At 36.1% G+C, this 25,783-nt stretch overlaps 1 protein-coding gene across 9 annotated transcripts in view; it reads right to left on the reverse strand.

Annotated features, from left to right (window-relative positions):
* PPP1R13B (protein phosphatase 1 regulatory subunit 13B) overlaps positions 1-25,783 on the reverse strand; it is a 63,763-nt gene that overhangs the window by 2,822 nt on the left and 35,158 nt on the right. For 2 of the 9 annotated variants that reach the window (XM_085225707.1, XM_085225704.1), the window contains exons 5-17: positions 24,634-24,678; positions 15,254-15,355; positions 13,804-13,978; positions 13,258-13,454; positions 11,947-12,111; positions 11,008-11,188; positions 9,098-9,256; positions 5,819-5,988; positions 4,455-4,956; positions 3,187-3,953; positions 1,452-1,589; positions 1,240-1,373; positions 356-522 (exon numbers count right to left, since the gene is read on the reverse strand). In XM_085225707.1, coding sequence (XP_085081833.1) covers positions 356-522; positions 1,240-1,373; positions 1,452-1,589; positions 3,187-3,953; positions 4,455-4,956; positions 5,819-5,988; positions 9,098-9,256; positions 11,008-11,188; positions 11,947-12,111; positions 13,258-13,454; positions 13,804-13,978; positions 15,254-15,355; positions 24,634-24,678 — 2,902 coding nt within the window. The remainder of the gene's footprint in view (positions 1-355; positions 523-1,239; positions 1,374-1,451; positions 1,590-3,186; positions 3,954-4,454; positions 4,957-5,818; positions 5,989-9,097; positions 9,257-11,007; positions 11,189-11,946; positions 12,112-13,257; positions 13,455-13,803; positions 13,979-15,253; positions 15,356-24,633; positions 24,679-25,783) is intronic. The other 7 variants (XM_085225706.1, XM_085225705.1, XM_010711961.4 and 4 more) reach the window with 7 other exon arrangements.

Below are 25,783 nucleotides of genomic sequence, written 5' to 3' on the forward strand. Positions count from 1 at the left end.
GTATACACGTTTCTGAAGGTGATCTCCTAAAAATTTGTTGGAATATTTCTGTCAAGATAGTTGACAACTCACTGGTGCTGTGAAAATCTCTCAGTGGAAGCATTTCCTTGAAATCAAACCCATTAAACCCAATTAATCTTTAACAATTGTAGTGTTAGACGGAGTCTGCAAGTCAAGAAGGAAAGGACAACGAGCAACATAATAACCAAAAGACTGCTATGTTGTCACCATTTTGAAAGAACAGGTGCAGGGCAGCCTGGAGCCCAAGCAGATGTTTCCTTCAGGTCAGAGTGCCAGAAAAGGGACAAATTTTAGAAGAGAGGAAACAAGTTTGTAAAGAAGTGTCATAGCTTACCATACAGGAACTGAGAACACTGGATATAACCTTCTTCCATCTCTTCACACTTGTCTGCAGCAGTTTCTATGTCACTTATAGTTGAAGCAAAAATAGCTGCCCCAGATTCAACCAATAGTTTACAGAGATGAACACTATTGCAAGAAGCTGCACAATGCAAAGGTGTCCTGAAATAAAGCAAAAATGTAGAAATGAAAAAAAATAAATGCCAGGAATCCTAGCTATTTTGTCTTGCAATACAGACTGTTTTTAAAGGAAGTTGTTCTTTATAGGATATGCATGCATTGTTCAAAACATGCCAAATGACACTGAGTGGATTCCAGCATCGACCTGGCTCCAGTAAAGGCAAACATAAAATAGATGTTATTTTATGTTGATTTGCATAGCTTGCAGTGCTGCTGGATATAAAACCAGTATTTTCCAATATTAGGAAATTTGAAAGGCAAGATAAGGTGTGGGAGAAACTGCTCAGCAGCATGGCAAGGTTCCATATCTCTTCCAAACTCTTTACAGGTGCTACATCTACCTGCTAGGCTAGATTCTTCACAAAAATCTGTGAATGGTTTATGTGAAAATGAAACTTCAATACATTTTTGTCATTCATTATTTAAAGTTTAATTACTTCAGCCTGTGAACAAGAAATGCACCTATGCTTCTAAGTAAAAACAAAATGTACCATAATTTATAATGTGAACATGCTTGCCGGTGGGTTCAACACAATGGAAATTTGTATTGGAGTTTGTTACCATCTCGAAATTAGCAAGTCCTCATTTGCTGGGGACAAAGGAGAAGGAAATGGTTCCCCAAGCAGGTCCCCACTAAATACTGAATTGGCATCAGAATGGTGTTTTTTCAGATGCTAAGTTAAAAATCTTGTCACTTACCACCCATCACTATCTGCTGCATTTACATTTACTCCAAAATCAAGCAGGAACTTCACAATGTGGTGATGACCAGCACACACTGCATTATGCAAAGGTGTAATTCCTTCATCATTGGGCTTACTGGGATCATCAACCTATGGAAAACATGAAATAGTTCAGCACTTTTTTTTTTTCCTAGAATACAAAGAAGTTTCCTTTGTTTGGAAACTCACCTCATATATGATTCTTTGTACAAGATCAAATTCTCCTTCCAAAGAAGCATCTAGGAGAAGAGCCAATGGATTGAACTTCACTCTCAAACCGTGGCCTGTTCTTTCAGAGTTAGGTTTCTTCAGGTTGGTACGTTTGGTCTGAGTGGAAACGAAGGTTTACAGGCATTATTTCAGATTGCAGGAGTAGTAGAAACCATCCAGTTACTCCTTCACTAGAGAAGGAATCCCATCTTCCTTAAATGGTCACAAGAATGATGCAAACACTTCTATTATAAATTCTTTTAATAATAGAGTTGATATCGTACTATATCTTAGTAAAAATTAGAAAGCATGCCAACATAATCCAGCTACTCCTATTTAAAGCCATTGAGTATAAGAAACAAAGTATTCAAACCAATGGCTTTTGAGCACCACAATCCTAATGTGTATAATGTGAGCTGAATGTGCCTCTGGTGGACGGTCTGAAGCACTGTCAAACCTTAAGCTTAGATTAGAAAGCATGACACAATTAAGCACGAGTAAGGAAGTTTTCCCTTGAAGTGACAGAGGTGTCAGCAGCAGGTCTGTACCAAAGAACTTTGCTGGGAGAAAGAAAGTCTCTGAAGCTCTTTTATGTAAAATTCAACATGGTATAATCAGAAGAAACATTCTCAAGATTTGAAACACATTTAAATGCGTTTTGAGAAAAAAAGTAAAAATACTTTATAAGTAGTCTTTGCTACTTTTCAGAAAAAAAACCTCCTAAGCAGAGCTTTGTGGAGTGCTTTAAGTCTGCAGAATCACCAAACTTGTTTTCTCCTATTAGTATGGCTATTTTACTTTTTAAAAAAAATAAACCTCTCACAGTATAAACAACATGTGTGTATGAACAATATGTGTTGCTAGCATATTCCATTCTTCCAGAAGTGTCTTGGCCCACACATCCTCATGCAAAATGCAGACAAAGCTCTGTGCACACTGCAGTCGAGTTATAAAAAGAATATAAGCTCTTTGCAGAAGAACCTATGAAGCTCTAGGTGAATCGAGAAGTGGAGATGTGCCTTGAAATCAGTGTTACAGTGAGTCATGTTAACAAGTAAGAATAAATTACAGTTTTCTCCCTACCTTCAATTCTCCATATGCTGTAGACTTTGCTAACAACAAAGTCAACTAGTATTTAAAAGATTTTGGTGCAGCTGGAGGAGGAACTTTGAAAGCAATTCAAATAGAGACAATCCATTAGGAAAAGATTTCTGCTAAAACAAGTCAGCTGTGTTGCTGTTAGATTTGTTAGATTTTAGAGCCCTAGTCTCTACTAGAGAGAGGGAAAGGAACACACTTCTCCCAGAATAGCTGTTTCAGCTTGTATGCTAATTAAGAATTTCCACTGCAGTAGCTTATCCATTGGTTCATACAGTTATCTTTGCAGCCCTGGGGAAATTAAAAAATATTTTTAATGGTGCTTCATCTACCAGCATTAGCTCCATGATGAGTATATCCCAAAATAAGTTATTGCCTAAATTGCACTCACAGCCCCACGTTGTTTGTGCATTTATTTTCCATATTAAACAGGTAGACTCGTAAGGAACCTGTTCTATGAGGATAGTATTTGGAGTACCTTTATTTTTTCTTATTTTAGTATCACAAAACTTCAAGTGCAAGTATGCCAGTTGTGTAAGCTTAGCTTCTTTCAGTTATGCTTAAGCACACAGTTAATTCTGTAGTTCACAAATTTGTCCTTTTTTTAGTTACTTACTGGAGGAAGTGGAGGAGGAAGAGCAGGTTGCAAAGGAGCTTCCTCTTCTGCTGGAGAGCTGACCTCAGGCGTGGGACTGGACGACTCTTCGGTAGAAGGAACTATAGCAAGGTTGTTGTTGTTATCTTCAGTTGTCTCAGATGTTTGATTTGTAGTTTCAGTGCTTATCAGTTCCTCAGTTGCAGGAGAAGGTAATTCATTATCATTGGCATCTGATGAAGGGGGTGGCTCATCTGGAAGGGGAACTGTAGGTTGCACAGAAATAGGTTCCTCGATATTGCCATTGGTACTAGCGTTACCATTATCAACGTCTGCTAAGATACCTATGAAGTCCTGGGGATTGCTTGGCTGATAAAAAGGGGCACTTTCTATTCCTCCAGCAAGAGTATTAAAGCGTTGATACAATAATTTTTGTATATTTGGCCCACTTGGGCCTTCTGGTTCAGTGATAGAACTACGCTTCTTTAACGGCCTAGGAGCGTTGGCCAATTTTCTTCGCAGAGCTTCAAGGTCAGCATCGCTTTGATATCGCAGGGGTGAATGCACAATAGGCGTGAGCTTAGTAGGACTGAGAGGGCGAGGAATGTTTTCCACATTGCTATTTTCACTGGATGGTGGAGCATTTTCCAGCTCTTGATCTTTTTCAGAGACATCAGTCTGAGGCTGGGATTGTGGCTGTGAAGAGGTCTGGGCAGGCAAAGAGCCATGAAGGAATGGCAGCGGTGAGGGAGAAGTTGAACCAGATTGTAAGACAGGTTTTCCGTAAACTGAAAAAAAAAAAAAAGAAAGAAAGAAAGAAAGAAAGATGATGGAATACAGTGAAACACTATTTTCAAATTACATAATGAAATATTTGCAAATACACTGTATGGCTTTGTTGCTACTTGTTTGACACTGGAACAGAAAAAAAAAATTACACTGAATCTACCAAAACAAAAACAAATACTCAGCTGCTGGTGATGGCAATCACCAACTCTCTAGTTTTGATTTTTTCAACTTATTTGTAAAAAAACAGAGTATCCAGAGGTATTGTTCTAATAGTTTTTTTGTTTTTTTTTTTTAAGTAAAAGGTAACTCAACATATGCTTGTCACCCTGAAAATAAAAGGCATTTTTTTGTTGCCATACTGCATACAAAAATAATTTTTCTCATAAATTTAAGAGGTTTCTCAAACAAGACACGATTTATATACATATATAAACTAAGCTCAATAAATACATTTTAAATGCTTACTGCAAAGGTAAAAAGCAAAGCGACATATATTGTACCTGCTTTTACTGACTTATTTAAGGTGTTATATACAGCTTGTTGATAATTCTTTGGTGGCGTTGCTTGCTGAAGATACATTGAGTAGATGGAACTGGAGTTCACTGTCTGTGGCCCTTTTCTGGGAGACTGAGGTCTTGATCCTTTATCAGCTAGAAAAGGTCTGATAGCCACAGTTAAAGGGAGTTCTGGCCTGCCGTCTCCTCCTGGAAACAAGGGGGGTCCAGAGGGTTGGTACGTAGGGCTGGGAGGTACGGAAATTCTCTGTTGGATTTGTTGTGAGGAGCTGGGTTGATGTACGCTGCTTGGCGGCGGAAGCGGAACGGGTCTTTGCCGATTTGCTATACTAGTTCCAGGCCTGGGCAGACTGCCGTCCTTCCTTCTTTCTAGAGAATTTGTAGAACCTGTTCCTAAGGGAACTGGGCTAGGATAGGTCCCATAGTTTTGAGGCAACTGCTTGCTTACACCGGGAATTGTTGGTGGCACCTTCCCCAAGTCGAGACCCTATATAAGAACAATAAAAAGCTGTGTACCACTTAATTACATAAAACACTTGTGAGCAAGAATATTCCTCTTTCAACAGAACAGACTAATAATCTTGTGTGGCAGCAAAGGAGTCAATACAAGTACTCTGTGTTCCTTAATACAATTCTGCTTGAATTTACCACAAAACCTTACTGTTTAAAAGTATTTTCAGTTATAATAAATTAATAGGAATCTAGAACCATCTGAATACTTTCAAAACCTAAATGACTAGTTCTAGCTTCTGGATATCAGTACCTATTTGATAATAAGTTTGATAATGTATAGTGTGATAATATTGACAGTTTAACAAAACAATGTAAAGACAAGGTCTATATTCTTTAAAGAATACAGTGTTAAAAATTCATAAAGTTCAGTAAAATTCATATAAAAACTACAACAATGATGCAGACAGTCAACATCAGCTGAAGGATGGATTTAATGGCTTTTGTTGTAAAAAGTATTTTTACTAGAAAAAGACCATGTTGAAGAAGTGGTAATCTACATCAAGGAATAATGGCAACAAAATATTTGAATTGGAAAAATAGGAATGTGGGGAAGATTAGGACAAGCAAAGGGGGAGAAAAGAGGAGACTGGATATGTGAGAGAACAGGAAGGAACACAAACTACTAAACTGGAAAAAAAAAACAAAACCCAAAACAGAACATGAATTGTAATGTAGTAAGAATGGAAAAGTAGAAATACAAAAGTAATTCATTTGTAACATTTTAAGTAATTATCAGAAGGAAATGTGTAGATACGTGAAGCGAGTTCAGCTATAGAAGCCAAAGGTTCATGATTTTAGCAAAACAGATCTATAAATACACCACAAAGGAAACGCACCAGCTTATCAGTACTTCCTAACGCTGAAGTTGGCAGAGGTTGACTGGATATTGTTCCTTGTTTTAAAGCAGTATCCATGCTCGATTCTTTCCAGTCTGTGTTGGAGACCTGAGGGGGTTTTACCACAGGGGCTGAGCTCTGCTTAAGTAGGGGCCAGTTTCCATCGTTAGCTTGAAAACAGATGAAAACACTAGATTTAAAATACAACCATTGTAAAGAAGCAAAGCAACATGTAAAATTGAACAAGTTAGATAACGACAGGATTAATTTGATTCTAGAAATCAGATAAATTGTTATGTTCGATTCAGAAATCAAAACTGAAAGCCCAGCTCATCTACTTAACATGATGTGTGCTACCCTTTGGCACCCAAACTGTAACAACAATTCTACAGAAAAAAAGACGGTATTGCACATTCATTCTACTATTAAAAGGCAAACTCAGCTTAGAAAAAAAAGTCCTCACAAAAACACTTCAACATATTTCTTTTGGTACCAACCAGAAACACTGTTGAATTACACCACATGTTAAATCTATGTAAGCTTTGTGTGAATTTATTCCAAATTTAAACTATTGTTACTGGATTCATTGACTCATAACAGGAAACAAAAACTCATCTGAAGAATGTGGCTGAACAAAGGTACACGTTCCTCTGCTGGAAGAGACTGTTAACTTACCTTTTGTTTTTTTTCCTCTACACACTCACCTGATCAGCACTGCCTCGGAGACTTAATTTTAAAAGAAATGTTTAAAGTAATCTGATAAGAAGGCACTGTGCCAAGATAGAAGTCATGGGCTTTCATCTTCAACACATGCAAAAAAAAATCACACTGTATGTAAACTGAGGCAACAGATCCTTAATGAATCCTAGATGCTTTGATATGTTACTTCATTAACCGGAGTGGACTACCTGCTTTCTGTTCCCAAGCAAGTGAGTTTCAATCATCTTACAATTAGATCTGTTTTACAGTAACTACACAGATCCTTGGTTAGATTCTAAGACTTTGATCTGCCTTTGAAATTAAGCTTCGTATTTCTCTGAGGAGATCGAGATCACTTCTCCTTCCCTATTGCCTGCAATTATTTTAATAAAGCATTTTGTACAGACAATCTGTAACACATAACTAACTTCACTAGAGGATGACAACTAAGGTGAGGGGAGAGTAACTGAGATTTCTAGACCCCATAGTAAGACAAGGCCAAATAAAAACCTGGTATTTAACGACGTTTCCTGTTTATTTTCAGTTTTAAGTACTTAGAAAACAGAATCAGCAAGACTATTTCTAGGATTCTGTGTCATTCCCTGTTTAGTATAGATGGCAGCCTAAGAATAAGATGTAAAGAAATATTTTAATTTCACTGGATATAACTTTGGCACACTATTTTCTGTACATGAGCCTTATCTACTTTATTGAGCGTCGCATTTCTTACCCCTAGTGAAATGACAAGCTGAAGGTTTCCAGCTAATTGCTACCCAGTTTTTCACTATATGAATGTAAATTCATTCTATTAGCTCAGACAAAGTGTGTACAGACATGTTCCAATCATATGTTTACGTTTAAATGAAAAAAAAAAATTAAAATTAAAATTATACCTTTGCATATGAGCTACCCTACTGTTTTTTAACCATTCACAATTCCAAGGAATGGTCTGCACATATATATTATGGCATTAACATTTCAAATTAAGATCAATTATGTTTCAGTTACAAGAAAGAATTACTTTGGAGCAAGATTATTTTTGTGGTTGGTCATTTAAATAGTATTAATGTTGACAATATAGTATGTAGACCACAAATCACTATTCAGAATTGCAAACTGTCAGGAAATGATGCAATGCAGTATCCAGGAACACAACCTGTTGGGTTCTTTAGTTTTTTGTTGTTGTTGTTCCTTTCTTTTATACCACCCATCTGGTTATCAAGAGCCAGACCAAAAGATAAGTCTATCTAAAGCCTTTTACCCTGAATAATGGCAATTTTTAAAATTCTATTTTACTATACAAAACACTCCATAATTGCAGTAAGCATCCTTAGCCCTAAGATTAGCACTTAGAGAAACAACAGCAAAAATCCTCATGAATTTAATTATCTTACCTGCATATACAAGCTCATACTCTGTTAGACAGTTACACAAAATATTTTTGTAATCCTTCTCTTTCCAGATAGGATCATCCCTGAATTCTGAAGTAACAGACTGTAAATAAATTCAGACTCACTCTCCTCTGACTTCTCTCTTTCGTTCTTGCATATATGAACATCTGAGTCTAACTGTTCCCAACTTTACATCCTTCACATTACAACCAGATGCAATTACCGTGCATTTCGTATGAGTGCACTTTTCAGAAACTCCCACAACTACAGCTTGATCTCACACACTTTACCAAGCTGCTGTTGCAATTTCCAGTTGCAGTGCACTGTGCCAGAGGTTGTGATAGGTGCTCAGGAGGCAACCAAACAGCAGCTGACTTCTGGCCTTGGTTGGGCTGAGCAGCTCCCAGACACACTTACCCATCTGATGGCAACACCCTTTTGCAAGTCCCAACGAGTTCCTGCTCTTAGCTCTCCCATAGCCATTTCAACCAACAGGTTTCATTTTATCTTCCAAAGGTATCCTGTTGTCTGCCTGCTTTTAAGACTACCAAGCACCCAGTGCATTTCAACTCCCACCAAACACTTTTCTATTTACATAAATAAGGCAGTGGCACAAATACACACAAAAGTTCTTGTGCACTTTCTCTGATTTTACCTAAAAATTATTGTAGGTCCAGTTCTGTTACACTTACTACAGCAAGTGATGTGTAAACCAAGTAATAGCATTTTCATCCTATTGAAGACAGCAAGATTCTTGCTACTGACTTGGAGAAGGTGAGCTTTTATTCCACCTCTGGGGCCAGTGCAACACAGAAACTCTTAAACTTTGCATAGAATAAGTGAAGTAAAACCTGTATGTGTTACATCTATCTAATCTGAGACACAGTAAAACATGCTTTGCTGATTGATTGCCACAATTTTTCTCACCGTTTTTTCCCCAAGTTTTTTTCAGTGAAGAAAACTCATCTCTAGTATACTACTGCAGTACTGTAAGAATGAATTTGCTGCAAATCCCTTTCCTTCAGTGGTGAAAAGCAACATCTAAACAATTTTACATTTCAACAGCATCTACTGCACAGCACAACACAGGTTCTTAAGATGCTGGTTAATATGCATCTGTATGCAAGAGCTCAGATGACCATATTAAAAACTGAATTCTTAGCTAGCCAAAGATCTTCTACGGACTCACAGTGCTGGGTGTCAAAGACAGTAGGTGCCAGACGGATGACATTGTGAACGGCAGACTGAAGAGAAGTGGGAGGTGACAGAATAGGATCCACTATTATGTCTAAATCAGAAACCTTCCAGGTGTCTGGAGATTTTTTCACACACCCCCAGTCTGTTTCTACTGGACACACCAAGGCAGATCCAGTTACACAGAAAAAGAAAGAAAAAAAAAAGTGGTGGAGAAATTATAACAATGACAATGGAGAAATCAGAACAGGAGCACTGAGACAATGACAAATAAAAGCATGACAGTTGGAAAAAAAAAATCTCACTTCTTCCTGGGAGAGTACATAGTTCTCCTTACACAAATCTATCATGGGACATTCTTCAAGTATACTCAAAATTATAAACACAAAGTCAGTCCTAAGGTAGAATAATTACTTTTACAAAAATCAAAGAATTCTCATTCACAGATCTCATAACCTTGTGAATTAGGTCTACAAGTAGGTATATGTATCTTGCAAAACTAATATTTTTAAAGAGGTGAATTATTTCTTGTTGGTGAACTGAAATTATGAACTGCTCCTCTATATATAGGGGAGGAATCCACATGTCCAAACTCCACACAGCTGCAATTCTGCCCTTTTAGTCTCACAATGAAATACGTTCATATTCTTAAGATTTTTCCATAGAATTGCAGAGACTAGGTTTCTATCAAACTAAAGATATCTTTAGATCACCAACATCAATAGAAAACATGCTTTTGCTGGAGGTTCAGTCTTCCTCCTTGTTTGGAAGCATGCCGCAAACTTTGCTGGAGTGCCCAGTTTTAAGTACTGGAATGCACGTGAGCATTTCAAAGCTTTGCTGGAGCGGTCATCCCTTACATTATTTTCAGATCTCTCCTAAGAGATCATGAAAATCAAGTCCTGTGGTTAAGATTGATAAGATCATGAATGTTTATCTGTATTATGCATATGTATTTTTATACATAAATCAATGAATTGGATAAGCCAGTAATTGTATTTATTTGTATTAAATACATGAAGCTAGCCACTTCTGAAGAAGTGTGATTTTGCTAAGATGTGACCACAGAAGCGTGCTTTACAAAAATGAAATCTTAAGGCAAAAATGTCATGATCTGCTTTTGTCAGCCTAACATAAAACAAGAAGTGTTTTCTACTATACAGAATAAATAGGTTATTTATGGGAGACATGGGAAGCAATTTCGGATATCAGTTATGTCTCTGGAGGGACAGCTCTATTATTAATGAAAACAGATACAAATAAACAGAATCAGTACTAGCATTAATCCATGTCAGAAATGCTTCAGTAACCACAAATTCTCCTATCTCAGTTGGAACAAACACCTCACATAGCCTTATTACATTTTTCTATTTGGTCTCCTTCTGAGAATTAATATTATTTCTACTTGTTCAGTAGCTTTGTTTTACTTGATAAAAAGCAACATACCATAAAGAGTTGTTTATAATATTGTTTGCCATAAAGTTATTTCATTACTATAATCAAAGACACAAACTATTCAAAAATGTATTAAAGACAGAGCAGTTAATTCACAGAATCTGTAAAGGAACGTGTGCTCCTTTTATTGGTGTATCACCAAGTAAAACTGCAAAGAAAATACTCTCCTTCTTAGGAAAATTAATGAACTGAAATAAAAATGGCTCATATCAAATGAGCAGTGCCCAGTCCAGAGAAAAGTACTGACGACATACGATACTACTTTTACTGCTACAGAGATTATCCCAAAACAGAATCTTCCTTATTACCCCTTTCCAAACAATGTATATTAATATGTCAATACTTAATATATTTATATACTTTATATATCTTATTTATTGATATATATTTATCATATTTTAATATATTTTTAAATATATTATATACTTATATTAATACTTAAGCGCTTACCAGATTTTGATCTTCCATGTGTTGAGCTAGAAGCAATGGTGAGAGACTGTGGTTTGACTGGATCTACTGGTACTGCATAAGTGCCAGCACTTGGAACTTGGATGTAGGGTCCCACTGCTGCCACCCTTCCTGAAGCACTCAGAGATGATTGGGGTGACGAAGTTCCATTAATACGATTCAACTAAAAGTCAGAGAAATTGAGACGTGAACTTCCATTTAATTTAGGCATTCATCCATGAACTGGAGGTCTACATTTAATTAAATACAACTGTGCACTGTAGCTAATTCACTTTAAATAAATTGCTATTCTTAATGCTTTTATGCAAAAATTGAACTAGAAAACCAAATTTTATTCCCTAAAACCAACTCCTCAAAAATTAAATTTCTCAGTAGTTGACATGAGGAAAACTGTTACCGTATAAGGTTTCTTTACATTGTACCTTTTTTGGGCAAATTGATCTTTTTTTTTTAATTATTATTATTTTCTTTTTTAAGTCAACATCTCCAGCTGAGAATACATATGGGAATCCAGAAGTGATCTCTAAAGGAATGGTCTACTTTGCAACTGATTTCTAATCAAAGTCTCAGACAACTATTAAGACTAATGTCATCTGACCAGTCACTTTTTATAAGTTTTCTGCTCCAGGGAAAACAAATGAAGGACAACCCACCTTTTTATCCTGTTATGCTTTGAAGTACAGCCCAAAATCATGCTTTCTTTTCTACAAATCTAAGCTACTATAAATTTTAATACAGTATGGTCTGTAACATAAAGAAGGTACATTCTGTCCAACAGTTTTCTCATATCTGTGGAAAGCCTTAAAATAGTTTTAAAATGCTTGCTACTTAGCCGGGAAAAAGTGACATGCTATGTAGTCTACGTAGTTTTAATAGGCTGCTGATAAACTAAAGTGTGGCCCTTTTAATAGTTTATCTTACAGGAATGTTTTCTTTTTGACGTGCCTCAACTTTTTTCTTGTACAGTCGTTCACGCAGCTCGTTGATTCGCTTGTCCATCATTGCCACTTCCATGTTACGTTTGTTTAAGAGTTCTTTCTGCTGCTGGAGCTTGGAGTTCTGCTCCTGATTAAGCCTGTTCCTAATCTAAATAAATAATCAAACAAATAAATACAGATACATTTTTAGGATAGTTACTTCGTTTTGTCTGTTGCCAAGTTTGTTTTGCCACAGTGGCAATTTGAATATCACTGAAATGTTAAGTGGGATAAAACTGTTGACAGTAATTATGCTATCGATTTAATTTCCAGTTCCATATGAAATTTGGATGTGTGGAAAGGAAGTTAACTGAACTGCAAGGACTAGATGCAGATTTTCCTCTCTACATGGAAATTAAACTGAAATCTCCAAAGCAGGTTTCCAGCAAATTAGGGGATGAATTACCTTTATACTTTACCTTACAGTTTAAATCAACCATGACATCCTTTATGATAATTTTTCTTGCATTCCCATTGGCATTTTTTCATACCTTCAATGGTAATTGTTCCATATTAAAAAAATAAATAAATCCCGAGACAAGTTTAAGTCTTGATAAACGTGTATGGGATCATTATGAAGCACAAGTAAGAAATCTTAATCAATTGAGCATCTTTGCATTTAGAAATACATGGAAAGCAGATACACGTTTTATAAATTGAAGAAGGAAAAAAGGGCCTATATTCCTAATTTCTGAAAATGTGAGACAGATTATCCGGTATGTTATATTTGATCACATAAAGAAATAAAGTTAGACCTATCTTGAAATTTAGATTATTCTTAAATGCTAAATATATATTAGATCTGTTTCCATGTCACAGTAGAGTATGTGAACAAATTTTAAATCTCCAGTGCTGATACACTGGCACATTAATTATTCTGCAAATTTTCTACAAAAAAAATGACAAAACTTCAGTGTGAATGAATATTTAATTACTGATGTGAAAACTACACTTGAGATGAACCAGTGTTTTTTGAGAAAGATGTGTGATAGCAGTATAGTGTATACTGTGAATATTGTGCAACTACAGTACACTGTAGCGTAGCAAGTGAATACAGTGCAGCTTATATTTTTGATGACTTTGTTAAAATGTTAGTTCATGTTAATTTCTTACATAGCCATGACCTTACACATTAATAACATCCCAACACACCAGTTTTATGAGACTGTAGTACCAAATGCCCATTCATAATGGCAGTAACATGACTTTTCTTAATCTACATCTGTCATTTTAATCATGTCTCTCTGTTACTTACCTGTAGCTCTTGATATAATTTTTTTAATTCAACTGCTGCAGGTCCTGTTACTTGTCCATTGTAAGACTGAAACCCATTCAGTTTCCCTTTCCTTAAGTCTTCCAGTTGCTGGGTAAGCTGATCCACTTTTAACACTGCAGCCTGGAGCTCCTGCTGCTTTTCCTGGAACATGGCACTTATATGCTCAATTTCAGTTGCTAAAATGAATGAGATAATAATAAAAAAGAAGTAGAGGGGAGTATTAATTTATAATTCTATAAGTATTGGCAAGTACAACACACTAGTTTTAAACACAGTATACATAAACATTTAAATACTTACAATGTGTTGGAAATTTGCTGATGTTTATAATAGTTACTGATCACTTAGTCTGATCACTTGTTCTGAACAAGAATTTACACCATGTATAAATTTTCTAGAAGCATGGCACCCTCTGTATGACAAATAAACATTCCATCTGAAATCCTGATAGCATACACACCGTTGTACCAGGTATACAGTGAACAGAAAATGAAATAAATGAAAATACTTAGAGATTTTGCATACACAGATTGCCATTCATGATCTTGCTATAATCCACTTGTCCTCTCATGGCACGGATTTTTTTCAACTTTGTCTCCTGGGTTTCAACGCGTTCTTTCAGTTTTTGAAGCTTTTCACTCTCTGAAACAGACTGCTGCTGACGACGCTCTTGCTGCTTCAGATAACGTAAACGTTGTTCCTAACAGAAGAAGATTTTAGACAAAAAGTACTTATCAGCCATTTATTCATAAAAAAGTGGTCGTAGTAAAACTCATCACTATGATTGGTGTTTTACTGTGTGTATTTGCTTATTGTTATTTGTTTGTTCGTTCTTGCTTTCCAGAAATCAGAAAAAGTTATATCTAGTTAAAATATACATTGGTCTTCCTGAGGAAAAAAATCCTCTCAACTCTTGTTTTAAAGCACAGAAATACAGAAGTTTTTAGACCAAATATACATATTTACATATTTACCAAATTTACATATACATGCAAAAGAAGCCCTGGCCTGAACAATCAGACACAACAGTCTGTCCTCTGGCATTTGGTTTCTGCTGCTATTAATCCTTTTCCTGCTGTAGCAAAAGGTTTCAAAAAGTTTCCATAACTGTTACGAAGCTTCACAAAGTGTGAAAGTTACGCTCCATCTCTGGAGGTGTTCAGCAAGTCCAGGTTGGATGGGGCTCTGGGCAGCTTGGTCTAGTATTAAATGGGGAGGTTTGGTGGCCCTGCATGTGGCAGAGGGGTTGGAGATTCATGATACTTGAGGTGCCTTCCAACCCTGGCCATTCTGTGAAAGTGTACAAAATACACCCAACAGACCAGTCTAAACAAGCTGATCTACTGAAAGATAATGTTTCAGATCTAAATAACAGTCCTCCCACTGGTCACACAATGGAAATATTTCTGTTTCCTATATTAGTTTAATTAAAAAAAAGAACAACAGAATTGTTATATTGATTCCTTTTAAAAGATGCAGCATTGTACTCCAAGCATTCAGTGCACATGGCATTTTTGTACTACCTGAACTATGTCAAAAACATTAAACTCACTCCCCACTCTGAAAATCTATTCAGATTCTCACATCTCATAGATTCTGGAAACATAATAGATGAATATATATGAAATGGTATCTCACACTTGTTACTATACTGAGGTGAATGAGCTAGTAGAGATGAACAGAGTCAAGTGCAGTCTGCTAGAGATCACAAAACGGAAAGAGATAAAATCTAGCAATATTTTTACCAAGATACATAACTATTGGCTTGACACATTATCATTTGACGTGCTATCATTTACAGTGAAATGTTTTTATATTGCCTAGCTAAAATTAACTTGGCAAAACAACAGATTTCTCAAGCTTCTTTAAATTATCTAAAATGAATTAGTGCATTTTCCATACCCAAGTAGACTTATGTTTGCTTAAGTAAATTGCATTTGTTACAAATCTCCATATTTTGTTTGCTGTTAATTACCTTAGCAACCAACATTTGCTGTTGATTTTCAATCTGCTGTTGTTGTCGGGCAGCCATATCTTGCAGTTCAGAAAGAGTGAGCTCAACACGTGGATTCCCGACCTGCAGACCAAAAAACATTACATCAATACATGGAATGTTCTGATATTAGAATTTTCCTTGACAGAGGAGGCTAATGCCTCATTCCAAGCTCCCAGAGGACTAAAAATGACAGATATCTATTAGGGAATAAGGAACCTCAGAGCAAAAAAAGCAAGAAATGGAAAAGCAGAGGAAAAGGAACACTAAGAAATAAAGCACAGAAAAAGGTCCTCATCTTACACTTAACATTCCTTTCCTAAGATGTGTAAAATTGGTATTTGCTGATACTGCATGTACTGTAACAGGCATGTAAGTAGGTATACTAGGCAGAAATTGGAACCGGAATCTTCTTTCCTAACATTTTCAGTGAAAGTGCCTTGGCTGCTTTAACTGGTGGTTAGCATTATTTACCTATCATAGGACAAGTACACATGAAAACCTGTAGTTAAAGGCTGTCTTGAAGCACACATCAAAATTTCACAGAATCACAGCTGGAAGGGACTTTAAAGATCATCTGCTTCCGACTGCTCTGCGATGGGCAGGGACACCTTCCTTTAGACCAGGTTGCCCAAAGCCTCAGCCAGCCTGGCCTGTAATGCCTGCAGGGATCTGGCACCACAGCTTCTCTGGGCAAAGTTGGAGTATTTAAGATAAGAAACTATGAAAAACAGTCTGTGCAAAGTGAAGTGAACTGAAGTGAAGGTGATCCACTTCCGATGCCTGAGCAGAACCTGATTGAAGAGACAAGGCCCCAGCCTCAGATCCCCCAAGAAAGACTCTGTGTATGGCCTTAATGTAAAGACATCAGGATGTGTTTTGCTGCTAATCTTAGTCTGACAGACCAAGAAGAGTGGCTGTCACCCTAGGCAAGAAGTCTTGCTGGGAGCTCCACAGGAAGATTTCAAATAAAGGTTGTCAAATGGCAGGGCATGCTGTTCTGCTCTGGGATCAATTAAATGTGTATTAGAGATCTTCATGGTTTAAAAAAGGGAAAGAAATCCTTAAAATCAATGACAGCAGTTTTGTCACTGAGGCAAGATTTAGAGAAATCTTTCCTCACAGAGGAAAGAAAAAGACAAATGAAAATTTAACACTGGCAAATCTGAATTCTGGTGACAAAGGGATTATTTAAAAGCTTCATTTTAGGAACAAGAATGACAGTTGGCAATTACTATAAAAATGTATCAGAAATCTCTGGTCTTTCTACATTGTAAACATTCAAGGCATTTTATGGAAGGCCATAGATATTAATGGAGCCTTATCATGCTTTTGCATTTCAAAACTAGCAATTTATTTGCAAAAAATCAAAGTAGAGAGGCATTACTGACAATTATTTAAAATCTACATAATGCAATGCCAGTGTGTGAGACCATGTTATATGTTTCTAAAACTGATCACATTGCTTATGTTCATCGTTTCGTTGACAAATATAATTAATTTAAATCCATACATTAAATTATTCCAACCTCTTTTTTCACCATGCAATCACAAAAACGTACGTTGTTATAAGACAAATTACAGAAGGTGACACTTGCAAATACCTGCTTTGCTATTCAGAATAAAAATAGTAATAAATAAAAAAGCCATAACCTTAAGAAATGAACTTTTTTTTTCCTGAAAGAGAATTTCAGCCTTAGAAAAATTACATCCCAAAGTTGGAAAGTTCAAAAGAGCCCAACATTTCTTGAAGATACGTACAGAGAATTTGGTCAGGTGAAATTGGATCACTGCAAAAAAAACAGATTAGTGCATTGTAATAAATAATGCAGCACCTTCACCAAGCTACAAGCCTATGCTATTAGAAAACTAAGTTAAAATTACATGATTTCCTATCTTCATTACAGTCAATGCAATGTTAAAAAAGTAAGAAGAATTAAGTGTTTTGGATATATTGAGAAATAAAACTCTTCAAGTGATTGCTTACAAAATGGAACACAGTCTAGAAGTTTTACAGACTGAGAGGAAAAAAAAGAAACAAAAATAGAACTCCAACTAGCATTTTCTATTTCAACACTGTGAGTGAACACAGCAGTTTAAAAAAAAAAAGACCGAACTTAGTAGTGCCTGTTTTTGTTGTTTTCTTCTACTACTAGCATTACTTATGAGAGACAAGAATCTTTCACAACATTCTCTAAAGCCAAATAACTTGCGTGCATTTGTGGTCACCACCTAATATATCAGAGAAATACTTCACTTTTAATTACAGACAGAAAGGCTTGAAATGGATAAGAAAGGAAATTTTTCCAAGTGCCATCCCTCAAACAAAACCACTCGAGAAACTAAAGTAGCATAGGAAAGCCAGACGCTGCTCCTAGGACATATTCATGCTCTGCTGCATTCCTTTGGTATGGCCTTTCACCAAAAGAACATAAACCTCTGCTGGACTCCACATGTAAGTCTTAAATGGGGCTCAGAATGGACTGAAGTCTACCCATTGGATCACTGATTTAAAAAAAAAAAAAGTGGAGAAAAAAAGGTAGCATTTTTCCATCATAAATATAGTTTCAAAAATAGTCTGATGCAGGTTGTGTCTATGAAAAGTCTTCCCAGTGCTTCTCTCTTTTCTGCTTTGATTATAAGTTTAAGTTTACACCGAGAACTCATTCTATTTCTGCTTGCATGAGTACATTTCAGTACTGTCCAAGAAATGGATGCTCCTTCCTGCAAAGAAATCTTGTTTAAAAATATGTCCAGATTGAAGAAGTGGGACACCTGTGTAATGGTCAAACATTTTTCAAGGTAAGAAAGCCATTTTACTGAGTAAAAATTACAGATTTCCTTAGTGAGATATGTAACCCTCAGTGTACAATGACATTAAGGAATGGTTTGTAAAACCACCAGAAACAAAAACCAGCTTGATCTAAAAGCTCAGGATTGTTATTGCTTTAAAGAAGCATATTGAAAGTCTATTTGACAATGCTTGAAAAAAGTACTGCATCACTTTGTATTATGTAAAATAGAAGAAAAATTCCAAGATGAATGTTAATACTAGCTTCTTAAAGAAGCTATGAACTGTAGTAAAATATTCTGTTTAGAAAATGGAATGTCTAAAACTAACTTTTATATAGAGCAAAGCATGAGACCATGAGAAACACTGATAATTAGCCATTTACATGTAAATGTCCTATGAGAAGTCTTTTTATGTTTACCTCACTGAATACAGCCATACCTGTTCTTTCCAATTTAAATAACTACACTACATCTAGGAAAGAAAAGAATAAACATTTGAGGAAACAAAGTTTTAAACCTTAAGCTTCACTCTGAGTTTCTTCTTTTTCATCCACATGATAGTTAACAGATCAAGCAGAATTCCTCTTCAACATCAAGTCAATTATTTTCAGAAAGACTGGAGCTGATTTCAGGTCTCCAAAAGAAGACAGCATCATTTTTGAAAAAGTATGAAAATGAGTGAATCTTTCTCTTGCAGAGATCTATTTGAATCAATTTGTTTTGAACATCTCATGGTAGTTGAGTCGGCTTCTAACAAGCTGTATGCAAACACTGCCGCTGCAAAAAGTCAGTCGCAGTCCTTTCTTCAGAACCCCATGTTATGCAAGGCAAAGGGATCAGTGTACTTTCTCAGCTCCTTAACAAGATTGTTGGTTCCTCAGTTTCTTAAGTTTGCAACGTTCATACCAGTCATTAACAATTTCATACATGAAGTGACTCACCTTTCATAACAAACATGAGCCTATTACATTTAAGGTCAGACCTCCTCCTTTTTCCTGCAGCAACAGAAACCTACCTCCCACAGAACTGCTTCTAAAGGACGTACCAAACAGCCACTGCAAATATCTACTCCTACAGATTCCACAGATTCATTTGCTATGTGGTGATACATCAAAGGAGACAATTTTGCTGATTTGTAAATTTCTTTTCATTGATTCACAGAAGCATTTACACAGAGATGAACACCTTAATAAAATCCTGTTGAGCAAACACTGAGTTATTAGGCACAGAGGTGTTATCATAGATGTTTCAGACAAAAATGTGGTACCTATATTCCATAATTTCTTAGGATCAACAGAAATCTACAAAAAAAAAAATAAAAAATTGTCTTTATTTAATTTAGCACGTCGCTTTAAAAAGTTATGATGAGAGAGAGAATTTGTAATGAACTGCAGCTTCAGCATCTGGCATTATCCTCCTCTACAAGCTAGTATTTTACCATTTGATGATTAATATTTTCAGGACAGGTGAGATGAATGGAATAGTAGTAATTAAATAGTTTGGAAGCCAGTTTATAAGCAGCCTCAAAGCAAGCCTACCTTAGATATTTAATTAAGAGGAAGAATCTCCTAATAATGAATTCTGCACATTAGCCTTGTCACTTTGAAAGCTCATTTTTTTGATCCTCCTTCCTTTATTTCTGTCCTCACACAATGCTGTTCTGTCTATCACCACAAACTCCTCAGTCTCTCTTTACTCAGTCTACACGCTTCTGAGCTAAGAGGAAAAGGTGTACTCCCTGGAAAGCCACAACAGTAAAAGAAAAATTGCATCTGAACTCAAATTAATTCCTTGACAATCAGAATGTATTTAGTCAGACATTCAAAGCATGAACGCAGATTCCAGAAGTTTTTTTGTCTTTATTTTCATCTGAAGTTAATCTTTTAAGGGGAATCAAAAAGCTATGGAACTGACCTTTCAAAAAATATTGTTTTTTAAAAAGGTGATACGGATGTGGTTTGATTTTGTGCACTTCTCTGCCTCACTGAGCCATAAAAATACTTTGATTTTTTAAGTTTGCATTTATAAAAACAAAACTACTCTGAAAATAACATGGAAAAAAAATCCACCAAACCCACACCTGAGAATGCTGTGTTTTCAGAAAAACACAGAAAAAGCAAAACAACAAAAACTCCAAAGCTTTACAGGCACCATAATGACTGGCAATCTCATGATTAGGTTTGGCAATGCCTAGTTTCTCAAATAGCCAGCATAAAACATAATTCAACCAATTAACTGAAAAAGAAAACCCAAATAACAGAAGCATTTATCAACCATTTCCTGCTCACTGTCTCCACAGATCTTTCCCTAGGTTTGCAAGAACCACCATGTCATTATCTTCCCTTATCTTAAGAAGAGGAAAGGAATAGATAAGAGTTCACATCCATCTCACACACATCTCCCTTCCCAAAGCTCTGCACTAGAGACTGTAGGTTCAAACCTCTTGAAACTGGACACAATCCACCTTCTCCAATGGATATTCTTGCACAATGAATCACACGCAATGAACTTTATCACCAGCTTTCTAGCCTTCTTCCTGCAATGTACTTCTACTACCTCTGTTCTTATTCTGTACTCTACTACTGCTCTTTTAGTATTAACATGCATCTTTCTCCCCATTTTTAATGCTTGGCATGGTCAGAGGATTCTAAGGTTAAATCACCAATTGTCAAGATCCAACATAGCTCAGATAAAATGTCACCAGCCTGTGTGCAGGGGCTGAGGAAGTCTGCATCCTGGCTTCTGCCTTGGACCTCAGGATGGCGTGTGAAAGAAAACAGTCTTTACCATGGTGGGGCAATATCAGCATATCAAAAGCCAGAGATAGCAGGGGAAAAATATAAAATAGAAAAAGCACAAGATCATAACTGAATTAGAAGCAGCAAATCCTTTGGGGCCTTGATTTCAAGAATTTATTACCCACATGGGATTCACCACTGAGGCACACAACTTTGCCTTGGTGAAAAGGAAGCACTTCTCCCTAATAAGGGAAGACAACAAACTCTAAAGGTACTGTAAGTTGCTCCTGAGAAGACTTTAAATGCCTACATAGAAATGAAAATTAAAAACTCTCATTTATAACACATACAAAAATATTCAACTTTCCATAATCTACTGCAGTTTCAGGCAGCTATTCCTACCTAGAGCAATACCAAACTTTCCTCCAGACTAGAAATTTACCTTTACAGAGCTGCCAAACCAATGCAGTCGTGTGATAAAAACAGAACTGGCAGGTCTGAGACTTAGCAGGAAGTGGAATGTATTACATAAATGACCATTCTTCCGTAACACAGCAGACTGACAACTGTAAAATGAACAAGTTGGTGTGCTGCCCAGCCAGTCACTTCCAGACTGGGATGAAGACACTGAGAAGTCTCAGCCTTCCCAAAGTAGGGAGCTCTCATCCCAGTAGCCCAAGTCCAGCACTTTCCTTTTTGTTCTGCCTTGAAAGGAAAGGAAGAGCTCCAGCTCTGTCTGCTCAGACAGCAAGCTTCCAAAGCAGGAAAGAAAATAATGGCCTCCTCTACATGCTGAATCTATCAAAATATTTCTTAATTATTCCATGCTAACTTCAACAAAAACAGTAGAAGCCCATCAGTCACACACAACTTCTTGTCCTAACCTTCATTCAAATTAACATAGCTTAGAGGATGCTTTCACTTGCTCAGTTAAATCTTCAGAGATTTCTGATAAGAATAGTCATTGCCATAGCCATTGTACCTATCCTCAGGAGAACAGCAGGAATAACAGGAAGATATGGGAATTTACTATAATAGTTCTGTATCCAATACATCTTGGATGAAATGCATGTATGTTTTCCATAAAACTTAATTATAGTGCAATGTATAACAGGCAATTTTAAAAACTTGTGTGAAAATTCATGCATAAAATTCTAAATAGACAAAATAAAATATGCTTTTATTAAAGTAGGCTTTCTGCTGTTCTCAACGTGGATGACATTATTTCCAGTTTAATGGCTTCAGCCACAGCTCCGCCTGGCATTTTTTTAATTGGGTCAGAAACATGCCGATAGCAGAAATCCATTTTAAAGAATCCAATGACAAGAGCATATGCCTTTTTTAGCCTAATGGAAATGAACAAGCTAATTAAACCCAGAAAAGGCAACCAGAATATTGGGAATTAAAGAAAAATACAACCACCATGTGCTATCTCCTGATAATAAAATAATTTTGAAATTAACATCACAAAAGTCATCTGGTTACTTAGAATTTGTGACAAAACGGTAATTTTACTTGAGCAAATGAACAAACTGTTTCTTAGAACTGAAAAAAAAATTTCAACTATATCATTATTTTATGAAAAATCTCACATTATCTATATTTGATAAAATATTAACCTCACATTTTAACCTAAAATACATTGTTAACAATTTCTCCAACTTGCTGATAGAAATAGGTCATTCTATTTAATATGGGTTTAAAGTCTGCTCAGCATGAGCCAGACTCCAGATTTCTCATGTTTACTACCGTTTGCTCGTATTTCTTAGAAATCTCCTAGGTGAGACTGTCCTCTATTCTGGTCAGAACAGCTAAGAAAAGCCAGAACTTAAATATACAGAACGAAAATCAGAACAACGTTAAAACAGATTTTCAAAACCACAGTTGGATTTAAACATATGTTAAACATCTGCTATATATAAAACAAAAAATGTCTGCAAATGACTCCTACTACATAGGAAAGTAGTATCTAGAACTCGTTATTTAAAATATTACTTTCTTTGTCCCTGCAGACACTTATTAGTCAGATAAATCTTAACCTCATTTGTATTTGCTTTAATATCCAGCTAAAATACCCAGCAGCTGATTTGACAAACCCTATACTCCTAGCAAAAGACAAATATTTTAAAAGAAATCATGCATTCATATAGGAATGGTAGCAGATTGTGCACACAACTTCAGACCTGCTTACAACACCAATCCTTTTACTCAGAGTAATTATAAGTAATAGTCGTGTTTCAAGGCACATTGTTCAAGTTTCTTTAAAAACAGTCTTGGAATTGTGGTTTTGTTGATCTTTAAGACAAAACAACTTTTTCAAGAAAATTAATCTTACCTCAGTAGGCTAGCACTTCTATGTCAAAGTAACATGCTTGCTATCAAATAAGCGTTTAATTTTCTCTTAAGTAACTGATTCAGTATGAAACGTTTCTTTGGTGCTGTAATGTTGTTTACAGGAGAACAGTATAACAGAGCATTTCCACAACACAGAAGTACTGAAAATAAATGCCTTGTTTTGATCTGAACATGTGAGATGGCGTATGGATTGCACGACCCACAAGGCCATAATATTTTGAAGTAAATAGTTTTCATAAGGTCTTATAACTTAACTACGACAGTAAATTCATCTACAAAATCTGATTTACTCAGAATTTCATTTCAGAGATAAGGAGTTACAAAACACAAATGGTCCATGTTCTGCTCAAGTGCCAATGAAATTCAAAGTCATTTAAACTCAAGTGTGAAAGCCATACAGTATTTAAATAGCATGCACTGAAGTGTAAAACTTTGGAAAAGTAATTAATTACCTGCTTGCTATTCTCCCATGTAATTGTAAGAGAGCACATCTTTATTTTGCAGCATTGCCCGTCAGCAGAAAACACGTGCGTTGCTTCAGCATGCTCCAACTCCATATTTCTGTAATTTTCTGTCTACACTAATTGTTTAACTGTTCAATGTGAGTAAGGCGAGTCAACAACTGCACACATCTTAGGGGTTCCAGCATGGCTTTTTGCTTCGATGCAATCAATAGGAGGTAGGATATTTTTTAATCTTATTCCATATGAGATATATGCTTCCCCGATTCTTTATCAATATGAAAAACTGTCTCTCTGCATTCATCAACAACCAGCTAACGGAAAAGGCTAGTGGATTTAGCCAGCAGTGAAAGACCTAATCAGTGCAAGATCAAGCCAGCTGTCAACTAAGATCAGCTTGATTCGTTGCACTTTTCATATTCAATGGAAAATGTTGACTAATACACATTTCTTTTAGTTCAACTGAAAAATGTAAGAATACAGACAGCTTTGCTTTAAGAAGACAACAAAATATTTGCTCAATTTCTTTTTTCGTAGTACTACTGAGTGCAAAAACTGAACACCAAAAAGATCAGGAAAATCACCACTTCTTGTGTTTAATTTTACTGTTAAAAAGGACAGAAAATCATGCTAGATGAAATTTAACAGCATCTTTATTAACAGAGACTGCCTAGAATAAAAAGGCAAACAATGTAGTCAAAATAGATACAACAATCTCATGTAAATAACTCTCCTTGTATTTGCTAAAATGCTCTTCCCTACACACTCTGGCTTTTTCTTAAATTTTGCATGCAGAAAGATAAATATGTAAGCCAGCAGTAAAGCTAAAGCATGTGTATAATAGCATACATCAAGAAGCTGCACATCAGAGAAGTCTGCAGAAAGCCAAAATGTAGACTTAAGGATTTTTAAGTACTAAGCATGGAAGGAAATACAAAAACCCCATTATCAATTTCTAATGTCTCTAAAAATTATAATGTTCCAAAAAGTGAAAACATAAAAAGCTGTAATTTACCTTATAGAAGTCAGGAATGGTATGCAAGTTCACTCTCTCTTCATTCTTTCAAGAAAAGAATTCAAGTATGATTCAGTGCACTTACACAAGAGATCCAGCCAAATGGATCTCCATAAGGACACTGAAGAACTGTACGTCAAAGCATGATATTGTGAATATTCCAGCTGCACAAAGAACAGGCTTATTTTTAGCAAGAAAGGAAAGGTATGAGCTATAGAGTAGAATCATCCAGTACGAATAAGAGAAGAAAAACAAGTTGAACTCCCTTGCTCCTAAATTAGCCACAGGGACTTTCATTTTCTGCACTTTGATGTGAGGAAGACTGCAGGGGGAACAAACCTAACTACAATTGGATCACGAGGCCGTTGCAGAGACAGAGGAATGGAATAATTCTCTTGCCTGGGAAATCCATATGGGTGGGAAGTAGGTATATTACGTGTCCAAAAGGCTTGATGGACAGGAAACTAAATGAATGCGTAAATCAACATTTAAAGGTGTGTCAGAGAAAGGAGGCCAGAGTTCCACTGCAAGCACACGAATGCACTCACACACATGCACACAACAAAAAGCCATGACATACAAAGACTGTGGAAAACACTATCTGCAGATAACACGACCACATGAAAGAGATGAAAGAACTGAAATCTGTTTGGAGATGGAGGGACAAGCTAAACTCTCAAGTTTTAACAGCTAAAGCTCTTAGAGCTCTTTGCTGGCACAGTGACTGTCTTAATCTGTCTCCTGTAAGGAACTACAGAAATAAAGGAGAGGACAAGTCCCATTTTCCTTACAGTAACTTATTATCCAGTTATTTAGTTTAACTAAAAATTACACTAATGTGACTTCAAAAAATACAACTGTTTAAAAAGACATTAAAATTTGAATTGTCAGTGTAAAGATTGGAAAAGAACAACAGGACTTCATGAAAAATAACAAATGAACTCCTCAGGTAATGTTTATTTTATGAACTAACGTGCATAATGTTGTGTCAGTTGATGCACCCATATATTCTAAACTATTCTACCTTTATATAAGGGCCAAGCAAATTCAGATCTCAATGTGTGGTAACAACTGGATGCAATTTTTCACTTTATTTAGTTAGAAATCTAGGGAAATGTGTGTTACTACAAGTTTCTTGGATGAGAAACAT

This window comes from Meleagris gallopavo, chromosome 5 (assembly GCF_905368555.1).
Source record: "Meleagris gallopavo chromosome 5, MGAL_WU_HG_1.1, whole genome shotgun sequence".
NCBI lineage: Eukaryota > Metazoa > Chordata > Aves > Galliformes > Phasianidae > Meleagris > Meleagris gallopavo.